Here is an 18,877-nt window from a genome sequence, read left to right on the forward strand (position 1 = left end):
TGAATGATGGGTTCCCACTTCTCTGTGAGCGCTTTGAGTATCTAATAATAGAAAAGCGCGATATAAAATCTAATCCATTATAATTATTATTATTATGGGTGTACAGGGGGAAGGAGACGGCATAGACAGGAGGGACGGCGTATAAGCTCTATTTATTAAAATATATATATATATGTGTGTATATATGTATATGATGCACGAGGGAATGGAGTGTGACTAAATCCAAAAGTGAATGGTGTGTGACTATGTGTGGGAATGAACTGCTGAGTGTTACCGGGAGTGTCGAGCGAGAGGCAGAAGTCCAAGAGGGGCTGGGCTGGCTCGGAGGTCTGTGAGCAGACGTGAGGTCGAGGGGAGGAGAGAGGCGTAAAAGGTCCGTGTCCGTCTTGAGGAGACTGAGAGGCTTTCAGGTTGATAGGACACTGATGAGGATGTTCTATTCATCTTGTATCAAGTCTACTTTAACTTATTCTATCACTTCCTGGTTTGGTAACCTCAGTGTGGCCAATAAAAACAGACTAGGTGGTATAATCAAGGTGTACCAAAAGACCATAGGCACTACCTTGAACCCCCTGAACCAGATCTATCAGGCCAGAGTCATCCAGAAGGCAAAGGCCATTCTGGTCAACCCTCAGCACCCTCTCTTCCCAGAATTTAGACTCTTGCCCTCAGGATTCAGGTACGCCCCTAGTAATAGAAAGGCCAAAAACAACAGATACATAAGATCCTTTGTTCCCTCAGCTGTTGATTTTATAAATGAGACACAGCTCGTAACGTGGGAACGAAGGCAAGCTGCAGGAAGGACGACAAGGAGGACACGAGACAATTCAACACGACTGGAGAGAACACACAGAGAGAGCAAGAGTGCATAGAGGTAGATATTCGCTTACTTTACAGGAACAGATGACTACTTTCTGGCGCGGGATAGCAGGTTGTGCTGGCTTATGAAGGCAGGTGTCATTATCAGCCTCAGGTGTGTTGATTGACGGTGATTGATTGCAGTTGCTTGCTGCAGCCGGACTGGTACGCGCTTGGTGCGCTCTGCACAGCGCACACATGAATCCGCACAGACGTGCGCCCGGGCCATGACAACATCAAGGATTATCCGTTATTATTCTCAGACATATCGAACTATCTGGTGTTCCAGATGTCATTTGGAAAGGCATGGAGGCCTACAACTTCTTTGTGTGTAGCTGCATCAAGGAAATTAGTATGAAGGTTGCATTTCATGATTGAACTTCCTGTCTACAGCCTTACCGTTATTTCACGTGCTGTTTATGAGTATGCATGTTTTTCCCCCGTCTTTATCAAAATATAACTATAGATGTCACCGTTGTGTATGTGCTGAAAGCTTCATTTATTATTGCTGCTTTTGGTAAAAGCTTAACTCCTTAAGGTTTTGCTCACATTTGCTTTCTTTTATTCAGACTCGCAGAGTTGGTGTTTTACGAAACAATCGTTGCAAAAATGTGTTTAAAAAAATGCAAATTATATCCAGATAATACTTTAATGGGAAATACTACACGTTAAAACTTTATCAAACAAACCTTCAACAAAGTGATCACTACAAACTTGTACATTCTTTGACTCTGCTCCCTTGGACTGGAGTCTGTGCTACTTTTCTCGTCGCCTGTCGTAAAATCTTGCATTTTTACGCCCTTCTTGATTACCTCTGAGGAACTCTGAAAAAACATTGAACCTTTTCGCAATTTGAACGGTTCGTACAGCCGAAAACAACACAAGCACAGGGCATTTTTCTTTAAAAAAGGCTAAATGGTGCAGAGTAACCATTGAGAACAGACACTGACTTGACCACCTCGCATATTTAATGAACCGGACGTGAACTGGGCGTGACGTCATGTAAATCCAAGCAATACAGGATAAAGGTTGGCTCTTATTCTGCTAGCTTAATGCTAACATACAATGGACGGCCCCATTGACAACGGAACGGAAAACTTGTACAGACAACAAAATGTACATAAAATAGCAACTGCATTTTTACTTGAGGGCATACTTTATGTTCACGAAACTATGTGGAAACGAAGACTAACCGTTAATTTTGTGCTCCTAAGCAAGTCTGATTCTCAGCACCTGTGTGCTGAATAGCCTGTTGCTCAAACCTTAAAGTGTAATTCCAAGACAAAAAACGTTGTGGCGGCCCGCCACATGTATATTAATGTATGGGAAACACTGGCTTATTTGTACAAGTTCTGTGATAGAATGTGTACCCCGCTTCTCCCCCAATGTCAGCTGGGATAGACTCAAGCTCACCCGCGACCTAAAGACTACCAGCGCAATGACTGCTTGTGTAACCATCACATCAACATAACAGTTGTGCAGCTAATTATTATTGTCTATGTCAAGTATTCTGATGTAATTCCAGAGAAATCCCCCTCACAGCCAGCTGCTCCCCCAATATCTCCCCTTTAAAGCCCGACTTAATCAAACCCATTACTTTGAACTTTGCATCCTGCTGGATGTACTAAGACTTTCATAACGTGCTAAAGCTGTGTGAATGCTAACTCCCCGTGGCCCATTTTCTGATTGATTGCATGTGTGCGCTAAATAGATGCAACAGAAGACAGCTGAGTTTCTTTAATAGCGCTCTGACAACGTCCATCACAACGGAGCATTATCATCATTTGTGTTTTAGCTCATTAGATTGTGCAGGCGTTCATAATGTTGTGGCTTAATCGTTACGTATCATGCTCATTAAAAGTGTCCACTTTGCATCGAATCAGGTTTCACTTGTCAATAAGGCAGCTTTTTTTTTTGTCTATTCAGGCACTGGGTGGCCTTGTGCAAAGCTGCATGCTGTCTGTGCAGAAACACAGCAGTGGACTGCTATCATTTTCACCACAAGAGGCAGGGAGCAAACAGGTAGAGACTTTTAGAGGGGACCTATGTTTAATTTTGTCTCTTCTGCATTATAAATGTTGTTACAATGTTGGATACTCGTGTTTAAACATGGCCAAAGTGTAAAATCATGAGGTTAATGCATGTTGGCGTGAGCTTGACGGCAGTTTTGGATGCGACTGGCTCAGTTGTGACGTCACCGCGAGGTAGACGTTTTTATTTAGACATTAAGTTAAAATCTCAGCCAGGGGTGGAGCTCCTCCCCCTAAGTTCCCCTTTTAGGCTATGTGGAAACATAAAAGAAGGTTGGATAAAGTATTATTTTTGGGCATAATAACACCAACGTGTGACATGCAGTGAAATAAACGCTGCTATAAACAGTTTTTTTATGTAGAGTCTGATTTAATCAGCATGTGTGCAGGTGTATGTTATGTTGTGACCGGGTGAATCTTATGTTTATGAAGTTTATCTTTGTCCGTGTCTGTGGGGGAAAAAAATAGCGGTGACAACTTTAAGATATATATTTAAACAGTGTACATTTTCAAAAGATAAATCATGATACTTTTGGAGAGAGTGGGACGTGGTTTTGTTTGCACTCTGAAAATTGAACGTCTCGCAAAAAAACGGGTTATAAAAGTGACTGTGGAGCAAAATTTATGCAAAATTTAAACCATACTTGCCAACCCTCCCGAATTTTCCGGGAGACTCCCGAAATTCAGCGCCTCTCCCGAAAACCTCCCGGGACAAATATTCTCCCGAAAATCTCCCGATTTTCAGCCGGAGCTGGAGGGGGCGTGGTTTTCGGGAGAGGCGCTGAATTTCGGGAGTCTCCCGGAAAATTCGGGAGGGTTGGCAAGTATGGTTTAAATTTTGCATAAATTTTGCTCCACAGTCACTTTTATAACCCGTTTTTTTGCGAGACCTGAGTGAGGACAGCCTTTTTTCACTACGGGAGGACAACAGGGTGACAAGAACTAAATCATCCAGACTAGAGATACATTGTATTATGTTTATCTTACCTAAAAATAAATAGATATTTATTAATAAAAAATTTAAAAAAAACTAAATACATTTTTACTATATTTTGCTAAAAACATCAAAATTGTATTTTTATTTTTTCTGACTCCTTATTACATCCAGCCATAGAATTTTACATTAAAATAAACATATTTGAAATAATTAATTTTAAATTATCATAATAATTCATTTAAAATGACCATATTTAATTATTAAAATAATTGCTTGTTTATCAACAACTTTAGGATTTTATTCACTACATTTTGAAGCTCTCAGAAGCCAAGTTATGTTATATTCCTTAATATTTATTTATGCAAGTTTGAAGTATGAATTATCCAAACACAGTTTTGTTTGCACATTTTCAGGCTGTAGATATATATATATATATATATATATATATATATATATTTATATATATATATATATATATATGAAATACTTGACTTGGTGAATTCTAGCTGTCAATATACTCCTCCCCTCTTAACCACGCCCCCAACCACGCCCCGCCCCACAACCGACCACGCCCCCACATCCCGAAATCGGAGGTCTCAAGGTTGGCAAGCAGAGCCGGCCCAAGGCATAAGCGTACTAAGCGCTTGCTTAGGGCCCCGCGGCCACCAGGGGGCCCCCAAAAGCAATTAACAAAAAATTATTATTTTTTATTTTTTGCATGTACGAGTCTGACTGATGATTTCTAAATGATCAAAGATATATTATTGTACAAAAACACAATTTTAGGTCAACATTTTTGCACATTGCTGTTTCAGGTTTTTGTTACCAAAAATAATAAAGTGAATCAGAATCAGCTTTATTGTCCAGTTATGTTTAACACACATGGAATTTACCTTCAGTAGACTGCGCTCTCTTTGTACAAAGTAAACATTAAATCTGGCCCCAAAATCAAATTTTGCTTAGGGCCCCATGGAGGCTTGGGCCGGCACTGTTGGCAAGTATGATTTAAACCAATACATATCCAATACATATTATCTAGACCAGTGCATCTCAAACTTTTTTCACCGAATACCACCTCAGAAAACACTTGGCTCTCCAGGTACCACCATAATGACCAACATTAAAATACAGTAGTGTAGTAGGACTAAGTATTTATTAAAAACAAGGCAGATGATTTATTAAAAAAGTATATTTAATATTTTTGCCACTGTAGCATTACACATAGTTTGAACAATAAGAAAATAAAACACTTTACTATGGAGCCCGACAGTTTGAAAATCCCTGACCTAGACCACAAGGAAGTGTTTTAAATGTAGATTAGTCATCATAGGTCCCCTTCCAGGGAAGCGCTACATTTGCTTGTTATTTTTTGGCAGCTGTTTACTAGTACCGAGGCGTCTCTATGCTAAAGGTTGGTTGCTATAGCTACAACAGGCTCTTTAGGACTGCATGCTGCGGTGCTCTATGACGTGCTGGGAATCCCCCCGAGTGTACCAGCAGATCCCTGCAGGATGCAAACAGGGATGTAAAGGAGAGTGAGCCACACACAAATCTACTAACTCAATTTTTGTGGAATATGTCACCATTTTTTTTTTGTTTGGGAATCTGAAGCAAACGTGTGACCAGGCCAAGTATTTGCTTGTGTAAATGTCCTGGACAAACATCTCACAGGAAGTGTCAACTTCTTTTACACCATCCTGCTAAATAAGGCAACAGGCCGCTGTCCCCAATTTGGATTCCGGAGATACAGTATACTCCATCCTTCCATCCAGTCCATGCCATGATCGCTCATCACCAATGAATGTCAAACACACTCCCCCGCCCATCCCCTGCTGTAGGTCTCCCATGTCAGCTAACCCCTCCCCTCCCGGAGGAAGACACAAAGAAAATCGAGACGCTCTCCATAATAAAAGCAGAAAGGAGTCTGAACTGATCGATGGGAAACTAATAAATAGAATTACACTCATCAAGAAAGCTAAGAAAGCAAGACAATGGATGGCATCGACAGAATATCGTAGCACTTACTTGGGGGCATCTCAGTCCGATATAGATATCAGAATCTCATTTGTTGGCCGAGTATGTTTAACAAATAAGGAATTAGACTTGGTAGATTGTGCTCTCTTTGTTCGATGCAAGGAACAAATATAAACGCAACTACTACAAGAGCACATATCGGTCCAATATCAGCACAAAACATGCATCAAATGATATTGGCTTGATCTAAAATATCCGATATTATCTGCTATACAAGCAGTCCTGCAGCATCAAATGATATTGGTTTGATCTAAAATATCCGATATTATCAGTCCTGCAGCATGTTGTGCAAAGCTGGACAGCCAGTTAACCTCTAAATGTCCTCCAATAAGCACACAAAGTTGGGTTTTTTTTCTATTTTAGTCAAGTCATTTACAAAAGGTGAACATGGTAGGCTCTAGGCTATGAGGAGCTAGCAGCTACACAACAGCTAAGCACACAATATCACACAAGCTAGATGCGTAATAATGTAAGTGACTTTCACTGAACATTGTTGCAGTCTTAAGCAGCTCATTTTTCAATATAGGCAATTATGTTATAATGAGAAAATGGAAATATGTGATGTATCATATTGTACATGTTTGCATGTTCGCAATAAACACCAACTTTAAGTTTGCACGGCCACATTGGCTGGCATCAGTTACAGATGCTTGTTAAAGAAAATTGATATTTGAGCTTTTTCTGTTATGACTGATAAAGTTATATATTTTATAAAAAACTAATTTTGTCTTCAGAATATGCCAAAAGCTATACTGTAATAAAAAAGCTGCGAACGAAAACGGGCCTCCGGGCCACACTTTGGACATGCTTGGTGTAGTCCTTCATTTCACATATAATTGTATATCAATAATTTGCATGTGCCTTGTTTTTGATGACTATTGAGGTGAATAATTAGAATAGGATGAAGGTGTGTTCATTTAAAATCACATCTAATGTTAACAAACAGTATGAAGATGTGGCTCACTGCTGCCCCCTGTGGAACAAACCGGCACCACAAGGTGATTGTGCGGTTCATAAAGTTGTCTGTATCTTGTTCTGCAAATAATTAAGAAGCGTGTGTTTTATTTTGAAAGGCACCAGGGGAAACTCTCGCTCTGATAGTGTGTGTCTTGCCTGGCGAGGGTGTGAAGGTGCAGCACCCCCATCGTCCCCATCAGAACTGTCTCTCCTGGGCTCCTGGACCCCTCTTCTTCCCCTCTCCTCCTCCTCCCTTCTTCCACTCGTGACTCAGTTTTTAGTGGGGTGGTGCAGCGGGGGGTGCTGCTGCAGTCACAGTGATGTCATTCCGAAGGATGACAGCGTCAGCACGGCCAAGGTGAGCTCCCTCTGCGGTGTCCCTCCACTCGGCCGGCCGGCAAACGAGGCGGCGAAAGATGCTCGTCGCCACCTGCACCACTTCAAGCTCGGACGCGCTCCCTCCCTTCCGGACCCCGGGCCATGGGGCCCTGAGTTGCCTTCCCCCCCGCCAATGTCACAGGGCGAGAAGTAGGACGAGGTGCGTTTTTAGGGCAGGTGACCGCTTGCCCCCCCGTGTCGGACTGCGCAAAGGCGCCTCTGCAGCATGACGAGCGGGGCCAGGACGCTGCCGGCCACGCTTATTCTCTGGACATGTCTCTGGGGGGTAGTCGCCCCGAGCAGGACTAATGGCACCGACTTGGAGCGGCGCTGGGAGACCTTGTTCTCCCGCTCCTACCTCGGCCTACCTGGAGGGCGGGCGCAGCTGAGCTGGCAGAGCGACTACCTGCAGGGCATCAAGCGGGTGCGCCGCCTCTACTGCAACGTGGGCATCGGCTTCCACCTGCAGGTGCTGCCGGACGGAAGAATCGGCGGCGCGCACCTGGAGGACCCGTACAGTGAGTTGGCGCAGTCAGTGCGTGTGCGTAAAAAGTGTGGGACGCATGCGCGGAAGGAAGCGCACCTGCCAACGGCAATGATGCTAATGCTAACCGTGTGTCTTCAGGTCTCATCCAGATCTCCAGCGTGGACCGAGGAGTGGTCAGCTTGTTGGGCGTGAAGACAGAACTCTTTGTGGCCATGAGCCGCAGGGGGAGGCTCTATGGGACGGTAAGTACAGTCCGCCATGATGGATTATACAGCAGGGGCGGAGCTAAACAAGTAGCCTCCAGTGTCCCCTCAATACATATTTACGACAGGTAACTCTCCCCGTATAATCTCTATCAAACACATATAGATGTTTGAGGGGGGAAACACTTTACAATATATTTTTAAATAGTTATAACGCAGCAGCCATAAATAAATCACTGTGACATTTATGACGGTTGCTTTGACATTTTAGACGCGTGCTGGCACTTACGACAACAGTAAATAGATGTCCATGTAGGTGCCCGACTACAACTACTGAGTGCAATAGCAAATGTAAATAAAACATTACATAGCGTAACGTGGACTGATATTTATATCAGGGGTGTCCAAAGTCCAACTCTCAACACAATCCAAAAATAATATTACAAAAAAACACAAATAAGTGACATTTAACGAGATGAATAACACAAAGCTGGCATGCAGGCTGTTTTTTTTGTTTTTGTTTTTTAATTGAAATATTTTACTGGTTTTGAAAGTGAAAAAAATGAAAATGGCCCATGCATCATTTGATTTTTGACAAATATGGAGTTAGGCTCCAGCACCCCCCGCGACCTCAAAAGGGACAAGCGGTAGAAAATGGATGGATGGATAAATTCTCAACTTCTATGATTGTTTTTGATATGCTACTTTTTATTAGTCAGTGCTGCCAACTGTGACAATAAAGTTCTATTCATTACCACGTTTTTTATGTGACTTTCTTTTTGGCCTTCTGCGTCCCCCAGAGGCTCTTTGGCGCTGAGTGCAAGTTCAAAGAGACGCTGTTGGCCAACAACTACAACGCCTACGAGTCGTTTGTTTACAAGGGCTTCTACGTGGCCCTCAGCAGGCACGGCCGGGCGCGGCGAGGCGACAAGGCCACCACCGCCTCCACCGCCACGCACTTCCTCCCTCGGCTGTGACGTCACCGTTTGCACATGTGGACTCTTTCTTTCCTCCAGGTAACACGCCGTATAGACGCCAATGTGACGAGGGGATTATAGGGGCACAAATACATAAATATATGTATATTTAGAGAGCCATCTTTGTACCGTACTGTGCTGCTTCTTGGGCCTTCGCCGCTCTCACTCGGTGCTCGCTCGACTTTGCCGTGTGGACAAAAGTATTTGGACACATTTTCCTCCTGATACTTTTGTCCACAGAGTGTGGGTGTCGACATGGAAGAAATGCAACAGTAAAATGTCTTGAATTACCTCAAAGCAGCGACTTACTAGATGAAGGATGCATGATGAGTGAGTGTGAGTGCGTGACTTCAATGCACTACTTAGAGGTGCCTTGTAAGAGACTAGCATGTAAGAGACACCCGGCACAGTCAAAAATAGAAATGACGTTCCAGAGCCTGGGCCTCATGCAAGGGGGGGTTGAAAAGATCTCTGCTTCTTTGCTGTAATTGGAAGGATTAAGTCATTTATGGGGGAGAGCACAAGAAGAGTAAGACCTCCGTAGAGCTTCTATATCGGCAAAGATCAAACGTGAGCTGTAGAAATATTGCTTAGACGTGCTATGTAAAAATACAACTGTAAATACTGCAACCACTAAATGCTTGAAAGGGACACATGTCACTGAAGAAGGAAGGGTGACCTTTGACCTCCAGGGTGTATGATTTAGGGATGGGTACCGAATTCTATACTTTTATCCGGTCTGATTTACGTTGAAAACAAACTGTACCATATTTCAATACCTTTGTTGCCCGTGACGCCACATCTGGTTGCAGAGTCGGCACCAATTCAAACTCTTTCGAGCGTACTACGCCTCTCGTTAATGTTACAATTTTTCATGTCAACAAAGCAACAAGAAAGTTCTTAAAAGTACAGTTAAGACTCCACTTGTCAGAATGTGCTAGCTCGATACTGATTTGGATATGCCTTATACATGCTACAGATTAGCATTAGTGATTTCAACACCTTCAAATTTAGTAATGAAAACTACAACTTGGATGCACGTTACAATCGAACAGCTGGTGCGTAATAAGTACAATACTTAACAGTTTGTGCACTTTGTAGGACTCAATAAAAGACAATAGTGGCACATTCAACTTGTTGGCAAAGAGTACTTCTTGACTACGGCAACACACCAAGGACAAATTTAAATGAATGCATACTCGCAAATGAGACTCCGAAGTGTAAGAAAACCAGATATAACACATATGGACAGCACAGTTATTATCAGCTCACTGTTTAATGAAAAAAAATATAGCTTTTATTATTAAACAAGTAACATTTACTAACACAGGAACAAACACAAAAGTACGGAAAATGAGTACCGTCGAGTACCCAGGGATCGGTACCGTATCGGTTCAATGTGTAAGGTAGCCATTTCTGATGATGGGTGGTTTGTAGAATGCAGCAAATGATGTCCTTCCATTGTACTTGCTAGAAAGGTAAGAAAATACATGATACATATTTCTTTTTCACCGTCTTCATCAAGCGTAAGAAAATCAAAACATTTGAGAATGAAAAAAAAAAATGTGGCGAAGTCGGTGCAGCACGTTAACTTCTTCAACCTCACTCCATCCGCTCTTACTTCCTGTCGGCGGCCACCAGGATGTTCTATCCATGACGCCCCCTCATCGATCAGAACATAAACGCTGTCAAAATCCAGATTATGAAGTTATGTTCCATATTTCATCATCCATGTCCTGCCGTCTAAGCCTCAAAGCCGCGGAACGTCAAAAGACAAAATGATGCATGATGAGAGCACTTCTCTTGTGGAACTGCACCTTCTGCTTCTTGATTGTATCAAAATAAACAAAAGTCATCAACAAAACAACGGGGAGCAGCTTTCAGCCTCGACCAAAAATGGACTGATGAAGTTTTTTTGTTTTGTTTGTTTGTTTTTTAAAAAGATTATAAAACTTAATGTACTGCTGCATGAGCCCAAATGAGCGCTGTCACCTCCTGCCTTATCGTTTGTGCTGCAAAGTCAACATCTTTATTTTTGTACATATGTGCTGTGCACAGCCGTCCACTGTATTCCTGACAAACCAATAAAGTTTTTAATAACTCGCCGCTGACCTGGTTTGGGACTCAGCTGACTGACACACACTCTTACTATATTTGAAATCATATTCAACATGTCAATTGACACCTGATATGATGTACATACATTACTATTAGAAATGTTTGCCTTTAGTTAGATATTACATACAATAAAATATATTGACGTATACTAAGTAGGTAACTATGGATTTATGGATACAGTACATAGACGATTCCTGTCTTTGTCAAATACCATTAAAACTTTTTAGGCAACCAAACAAAAAATAGATTTTGCAATAAAAAAAATTGCAAACAAAAATAATGGATTTGCAATTTTAAAAATTATATATATATATATATATATATATATATATATAACACTTGTTTTTGCTCTCATTTTTCATGAGTTGAACTCAAAGATCTAAAACGTTTACTGTATACACAAAAGACCTATTCCTCTCAAATATTGTTCACAAATGTGTCTAAATCTGTGTTAGTGAGCACTTCTTCTTTGCCAAGATAATCCATCCCACCTCACAGGTGTGGCATATCAATATGCTGAATAAACAGCATGATTATTGCACAGGTGTGCCTTAGGGTACTCACAATAAAGGGTCGCTCTGAAATGTGAAGTTTTGCTTTATTGAGGGTATTGGAGGTTGAGAAAAGCAGTCAGTATGTGGTGTGACCACCATTTGCCTCACATAGTGCTTCTTCAAATAGTTGATCAGGTTGTTGATTGTGGCCTGTGGAATGTTGGTCCACTCTTCAATGGCTGTACCAAGTTGCTGGATATTGCAGGAACTGGGATGTTTTCAGCTTCCAGGAATTGTGTACAGATCCTTGCAACATGGGGCCATGCATTGTCATGCTGCAACATGAGGTGATGGTCTCGGGTGAATGGCACAACAATGGGCCTCAAGATCTTGTCACTGAATCTCTGCATTCAAAATGCCATCAATAAAATGCACTTGCGTTCATTGTCCATAACATACTTCAGCCCATACCATAACCCCACCCCCACCATGGGCCACTCGATTCACAAGGTTGACATCAGCAAACCGCTCTCCCACACGACGCCACACTTACCTCTGCCATGAACATTGAAAACCGGGATTCATCCGTGAAGAGAACAGCTCTCCCAACGTGCCAGACGCCATCGAATGTGAGCATTTGCCTGCTCAAAGTCTGTTACGACGGTCTGCAGTCAGGTCGAGATCCCGATGAGGACGACAAGCATGCAGATGAGCTTCCCTGAGACGGTTTCTCACAGTTTGTGCAGAAATTATTTGCTTATGCAAACCAATTCTTACAGCAGCTGTACAGGTGGCTGGTCTCAGACAATAATGGAGGTACACCTGCTGGAAGTGGAGGTCCTGGGCTGGTGTGGTTACATGTGGTCTGCGGTTGTAAAGCCGGTTGAATTTACTGCCAATTTCTCTGAAAGGCCTTTGGAGATGGCATATGATAGATAAATTAACATTCAATTTACGAGCAACAGCTCTGGTGGACATTCCTGCAGTCAGCATGCCAAATGCATGCTCCCTCAAAAACTGAGACATCTGTGGCATTGTGCTGTGTGATAAAACTGCACATTTCAGAGTGGCCTTCTATTGTGGGTAGCATTGGGCACACCTTTGCAATAATCTTGCTGTTTAATCAGTTTATTGATATGCCACACCTGTGAGATGGGACGGATTATCTTGGCAAAGACGAAATGCTCACAAACGCCGATTTAGACACATTTGTGAACAATATTTGAGAGTAACAGGTCTTTTGTGTGTATGGTAAAAGTTTTAGACCTTTTGAGTTCAACTCATTAAAAATGGGAGCAAAAACTAAAGTGTTGCGCATATATTTTTGTTCAGTTGTGTGTGTGTGTGTGTGTGTGTGTGTGTGTGTGTGTGTGTGTGTGTGTGTGTGTGTGTGTGTGTGTGTGTGTGTGTGTGTGTGTGTGTGTGTGTGTGTGTGTGTGTGTGTGTGTGTGTGTGTGTGTGTGTGTGTGTGTGTACATATGTGTATGTATACATATGTGTATGTATGTATTTAATATATATAAGTGTGTACGTATGTATGTATTTGCGTGTGTGTGAATATGTATATATAAATGTGTATATGTGTGTATGTATATATATCCATCCATCCATTTTCTACCGCTTGTATATATATTTTAACCATTTAATTTTTTTCAAACAAAGTTTTGGTGTCAAGTGATTTATTTTGGTTAATCTTTGTTTTGTCTGAAAATATTTTTTTGTTTGCAAATCGGGTTTTTTTTTGGTTTTTTTTCTGGTTCCAGATCCATTCTTTGTATGACGGCATCAAAAGAAACATTTCTCCATACAATATTGCACATTTTAAATCAGTTATGTTCAAACTCTGTGCTTCACCCTCATTAATGTCAATTGAACGCAGTTCTTCTCAAACAGTGCGGCGGGCGCGCGCGGTGTGATGCCAGGGGGGTGCGCGTGTGAACATGCTTTATCAGTATCATGATTCAAACACTGCTTTTAAAAGCTGTTTGCTTCAAATTGTGATCATTGTAGTCATTAATCCTGACTCTCATTTTGAATCAACAAATGTTCAGCACAAATTGATTTATTTTTGTTTTGTGTGTTCGTGTTTTATATATTGTTATCCTGAGTTAGTGTTGCTGATCAATTTCAATGTATTATTATTTATTGAATGTATTAAATTTTATTTTGCAGTATCAAATTGGTATCACAAATTTTATAGTTTAATTACTTTTTTTTTTTTCAAGAAAATTAATACACTTTGAATCTCTTCTGTTGCAGATTAAAAAGCAATGTTAAAGTATGTTTTTGTTGAAAGTTTATATTTCTCTTTTTTGTTTATTTGATGTTAAGGATACAATGTTATGCATAGGTGTATTTATAATAATTTTATAGACAAATTATACTATTTATAGTCGTTGAGGGGGGATTTTTCTCCTATATTGAGAAGCATTTATTTATTTTATAGAATCACGCGCAATAATGTTTATTTTTTCTCAAAACTTTACACCATCGTGCAGTCCTAAGAGGACATGTACACTTGACCATAGGAGTAGCGCCCTCTGCTGGACAAACCATAAAAGTGTTGCACAGGTAAGCCCAAGCATCGGAAATACATGTTTTATTTTTTCATGCACAACATTAAATCAATCTTATTAAGGTTTGATTCCCCCTCCCACCCTCCCCTTGCTGTGAGGAACTTTCAAGAACGTCAAATTGTTTTTTTAAAGGCATTTCCAGCCGCAAGTGACTTAATTGTCCACAAGGGGGCGGCAATAATGGCGAGTCCAAAAAAAGATGAGAGTTGCGGACCAGGGACGTAAACGGACGTAAACACGCCCAGGTGGAAGTGGATGTGGAAGTGGCCCTTCCGCCGCTGCAAAGCCGCACATCTGCCTTCGGGGGCGAGTTGGGTGTTTTTTCCCGCCAAGGATGGGAGCAGGGGTGGCACCGCGCGGGTTCTTAAAGAGCAAATGTGCGGACTCTGAGGACAAGCAGAGCTCTGCAGCAGGATGGAGGAGCACAGGACACCCGCAGCGTGGACGACCACACTCGCCCCGTGGATGCTCGTCTCGCTGGCCCTCGTGCAGGTCGCGGCCCCCAACCCGTCCCCCCTGGTGGGCTCCAACTGGGGCAGCCCGCGCAGGTACGTCCACCTGCAGACCTCCACGGAGCTCAGCAACTTCTACTTGGAGATCAAACTGGACGGAAGCGTGCGAAAGGCCCCCAGCAGGGGTCCCTACAGTACGTGGCCATTCACGCACGCACAAATTCACTCATCTTTCATGTGTTCAAACTGTTGCTTTGTTGGGTGTTCGCAGGCGTCGTCACGCTGAAGGCCGATACCAGGGAGCGTCTCGCCATCCTGGGCGTCAAGAGCAGCCGATATCTTTGCATGGACTTGGATGGAACACCTTTCACCTCAGTCAGTTCTCATCATTATCCATTTACAGCAAGCATTTTCAAACTATTGTTTCAAAGAAGAAAATTGTATTTATCAAATAGGAAAAAATGACTAATTTTGGAAATATAATGAAAAAAATTATTGCAGCAGATATACAAAATATGTTCAAGCAAGATAAAACTGTAAAACTACAAAAGAGGAGTAAAAAAGAGAAATGTATTTAAAAAAAAGTACAGTATAGGGAACATCAAATGTATTTATAAAAACAATAAGTTAAAACAAGTTGTAAGAATGTAAGGAAAATATATAAAACAGTTAATACCAAAGAAATTATACAATCATTACCATACCAACTGCATTCATAAAGTACTTTACCCACAAAGTACTTTGATATAAAATATGGAAACACATCAAACGTGTATATACTCCAAAAGTCAAACATAATACTGTAGTTCTAAAATATGACATATATACACAAATAGAATCTATTTAGAAAAAATGCCACAATAACTGAAATTATAACGATGACTCAAAACATAATAAAATATATAGTCTAACAATATTAATTCTGTTGTATTTAATTTTTATATTATTATTAGACAGAAATGAGGGGGAGGAATTTAAGGATAATAGCAAATGCATCAGGCAATATGAGACTAATATAATAAAGTAATAAGATTAATACAGTGTCAAATAAGAAATATATAAAAATAAGATGAGCACAATAATAGAGGTTCTAAGAATATGTTGAAAAATGCATCAATAAAATAAAGATATAAAAGGGACAAATGGATTTTTAAATATAAGAATAATGCAATAGAATAAAATGTTCAAAATAAAACATGTAAAAATGACAACCAGATGAATGTGTAAATAAAATTAGAAACATGGAAAAATAAATGTAAGATATTTAAATATTAAATTAAGTTGAATAAATAGTTGAAAAAATATATCTATATAAAAACATTAAATACAATGAAATATGTTCCTAAAGAATGTTAAAAAAATAAAACCGAACAAAAAATAAATGTAAAAAAATTATTGAATAAAATGAAATGTTTACCAAGTAAAACATTTTTTTTTAAATGACAAATGTAATGTGTATAAAAATATTGAATACAATTAAAGATGTTCATAAAAATATGTTGAAAGATAAAACATGTTAAAAAAAAAACAAATACATGTGATATATATTTGAAAAAGCATTAAATGAAATGGAAGATGTTCATAAAGAATATGTTGAAAATGAAACTTTAGATGTCAAATATACCAGAATGGTGAATAAAATGGAATATGCTCATAAAGATTAAGTTGAAAATAAGAGATATAAATGTCAAATATATAAGAATAATGAGTCAAATGAAAGATGTTCATACAGAAAGCTGTAAGACTATGTTGAAAATAAAACATACACAAAGCACAAACAAATGTAAAAATATTGAATGAAATAAAATGTTTTATAGAGAATATGTTAAAAATAAAAGAAGCAAATCTGAAAGTGCTAATGAGTGAGTTGATGTTTTGCAGTCTGTGTGTCTCCGTGACGACTGTCTGTTTGACCACAAACTGCTGGAGAACAACCGGGACGTGTTCTACTCCAGTCGGACCGGCATCTTGTTCAACCTGGAAGGTTCCCGCCAGGTGTTCTCTGCGGGCCTCAACCTGCCGCAGACCTCGCTCTTCCTGCCCAAGAAGAGCACCGTGCCTCTGGAGCGCCTCCTGCTGCACAGGGAGAAGAGGAACCGCCTGCCGGACGTCGCCGAGGCCTCGGACTCCAGGGCCGAGCCGGAGCAAGAGGCGGAGGTCGGGGATGAAGGGAGGAACGCGTCCTGGGAGATCCTTCCAGACCCCCCGGCACCACACGACCCCTGGAGCGTTCACTCTGCTAACCCCGCCAGCCCCAGGAGCACCGGAACAGTGGGATGACCTTTGACCTGTGAGTGTCTCCTTTTGTCCTCACAAGTCCAAACTTTTATGAGCGACTTGACTCGGTGGACCCGTTTTTGCACACTTCATGTACATTTAGGATAAATATGACGCTTATTCAGAAGAAATACTTGATCAAAGGCTTGAGATGATTGTACATTTTCAGGCAACATTGGGCACACCTGCAACACAATAACTATATTCACTCAATATTTGACCACTTATTTTTAACAACAAAAGACTGCCGCGTAAATTCATACGTCAACATTTAAATCCCAGTTGTTTTGGAGCAGGTGTGCCTAATGAAAAGTCACAAAGAAGTGATGTAAATATTAATTTGTACACTGAAAAGTTTTTGTAGATTTTACTGTAAAAAAGTGGCAGCTCAGTCACCAGAATTTACTGTAAAACCAGAACTGGCACAGTTTTTCCATTTACAGTAATGCACTGTAAAAACGGTTGTAGATTTCACAGTTAAGAAAAATGTCATTTACCCACCATACATTTTACAGTAAAATTATGATGACTGAGCTGACAATTTTTACTGTAAAATCGATTTTTTTTTATTTTTTTTTGTATAAAAGTGTAATGCTTTGTATACTTTTTCTAGCGCTTCGAAACACAAAGAACACAACGGAAACATTTGCCATTCAATGAAGAGTATTTATTTATTTAGATACATTCTTTATTTATGCTATTTATACATACAGTATAATGAATGAGTGTTGGAGCAAAAATAAACCCAGAAAGGTAAAAAAAAACAAAAAAACCTGCTGTGTTCAAGTGAATATTCTTCAGATGCATGTACACACAGCAGTATTGTAGTACTTGCCATGTAGGTACTAGTGAGTACTCCTTGTAATACTCACACCTGAAGTGTGATGTGGGTAATTGTGGAGATGTGTTATATACAGTTAAAGTGTACAGTACAATAAGGTCATCAACCAAAGTATGGCAAGTCCCTTCCTTCCTCTCGCCTACCTCCTTCATGCCTAAACACTTCCTGATTTACGACATCCCTCGTCCCTGTGATGAGCACCATCTCTCCACCACACGCTACACACAAAAAAAAAAAACCTAATTATGTCTCTTAGACAACATTTGAACTAGAACCTTGTTTTTTTTATCACATTGTTTGAGCAAAACAAAAGTTAAAGGGGAACTTCACTTTTGTGCAAGTTTGCCTGTAGGACATACTGTGTGTTTCTGTTTTTTGCATTCTAAATTGTAAAGACACTTTAGCAAAAGTCAGCTAACAATGCACCCAATAAGAGTCGCTCTCTTCAGTCTATAAAGTGCTTTAAACAAAAAACAAACATCCAAAGGCCTCCATCGTCGTTTTATATACACACGTACAGTACTGTAGTAACAGCACCTTCATATTACCTAGTCATATTTACGTATTTTGCTCATTTTAAGCATACGGCGGTGTATTAATTTCATAGACGCATCACATTAGGTTTTCCTTTTTAACAAACACTAAGCTTCATGTCGCTATATTGCTAAGTGCTGAACAAGATGTACAAACTACAAACAATCACTTACTGTACAATGTCTGCTCTTACTGGGATGCCGACTCATGGGATGTTTATCTCTTCCCGTTTAGATGAATGATTAGTCATAATCTTTACATAGGTTTAAAAAAAAAAGGTGCCGCAAACAAGCGTCTTTTCTTGTCTTTCTCGCCATCTCTGGGTATAAGTTGGATGTCAAAGTTGACCAACTTCTCGGTTTATGTCCACATCCTTCTAGCATCCAGGTGAGAGGCATGATTTATAATCTAGAATTAACTTTCACCAATCAGAGGCGATACAGCAGCTCGCCGGCTCAGTATGTCAATATAGCACCACAAACTAGTTAGCTCTCTGTGATCAATGCGCCGCTAAAAATAGACCGTCTGCGTTAGCACTTATAATAACAATATCGCTAATACTTGTATATTCAGATCAAAACATGTAAAGGGAGTATTTTTTTAGAGGGATTTATGGTTATAATAGTGTAGTCCCATTAGCTGCATTGTTAGCCACCTGGTGCTTGCCAAATTTTACGACTTAAAATTGTTTGACATAGATTGTAAATGATAAGCAAAAGTCCCA

General features: G+C 40.4%; 3 protein-coding genes across 5 annotated transcripts in view; 2 read left to right on the forward strand and 1 right to left on the reverse strand.

The window, feature by feature from the left end:
- LOC133606050 (fibroblast growth factor 6-like) overlaps positions 1-10,962 on the forward strand; it is a 28,224-nt gene extending 17,262 nt beyond the window's left edge. The window contains exons 3-6 of one of the 2 annotated variants that reach the window (XM_061959571.1): positions 2,785-2,880; positions 6,933-7,712; positions 7,820-7,923; positions 8,685-10,962. In XM_061959571.1, coding sequence (XP_061815555.1) covers positions 7,421-7,712; positions 7,820-7,923; positions 8,685-8,861 — 573 coding nt within the window. In that variant the 5' untranslated portion in view covers positions 2,785-2,880; positions 6,933-7,420 and the 3' untranslated portion in view covers positions 8,862-10,962. The remainder of the gene's footprint in view (positions 1-2,784; positions 2,881-6,932; positions 7,713-7,819; positions 7,924-8,684) is intronic. The other variant, XM_061959570.1, reaches the window with a different exon arrangement.
- Positions 10,963-14,135: 3,173 nt separating this feature from the next.
- On the forward strand, positions 14,136-17,431 carry fgf23 (fibroblast growth factor 23). The gene is made up of 3 exons (XM_061959585.1): positions 14,136-14,695; positions 14,773-14,876; positions 16,383-17,431. The coding sequence occupies exons 1-3, from the start codon at positions 14,464-14,466 to the stop codon at positions 16,779-16,781; spliced, it is 735 nt and encodes a 244-aa protein (XP_061815569.1). The 5' UTR covers positions 14,136-14,463; the 3' UTR covers positions 16,782-17,431.
- tigarb (TP53 induced glycolysis regulatory phosphatase b) overlaps positions 17,431-18,877 on the reverse strand; it is an 11,456-nt gene continuing 10,009 nt past the window's right edge. The window contains exon 7 of one of the 2 annotated variants that reach the window (XM_061959583.1): positions 17,431-17,837. The gene's annotated coding sequence lies outside the window, so the exon portion shown is untranslated. The other variant, XM_061959582.1, reaches the window with a different exon arrangement.

Source organism: Nerophis lumbriciformis, linkage group LG05 (assembly GCF_033978685.3).
Source record: "Nerophis lumbriciformis linkage group LG05, RoL_Nlum_v2.1, whole genome shotgun sequence".
NCBI classification, from domain to species: Eukaryota; Metazoa; Chordata; class Actinopteri; order Syngnathiformes; family Syngnathidae; genus Nerophis; species Nerophis lumbriciformis.

What these genes read in the sequence shown, in the direction of transcription:
- fgf23 (XM_061959585.1), top strand. Translation starts at nt 14,464, where the DNA reads ATGGAGGAGCACAGGACACCCGCAGCGTGGACGACCACACTCGCCCCG. An exon ending in CCCCAGCAGGGGTCCCTACA is followed by an intron (nt 14,696 to 14,772) that starts GTACGTGGCCAT and finishes GGGTGTTCGCAG; the next exon opens with GCGTCGTCACGCTGAAGGCC. An exon ending in ATGGAACACCTTTCACCTCA is followed by an intron (nt 14,877 to 16,382) that starts GTCAGTTCTCAT and finishes GATGTTTTGCAG; the next exon opens with TCTGTGTGTCTCCGTGACGA.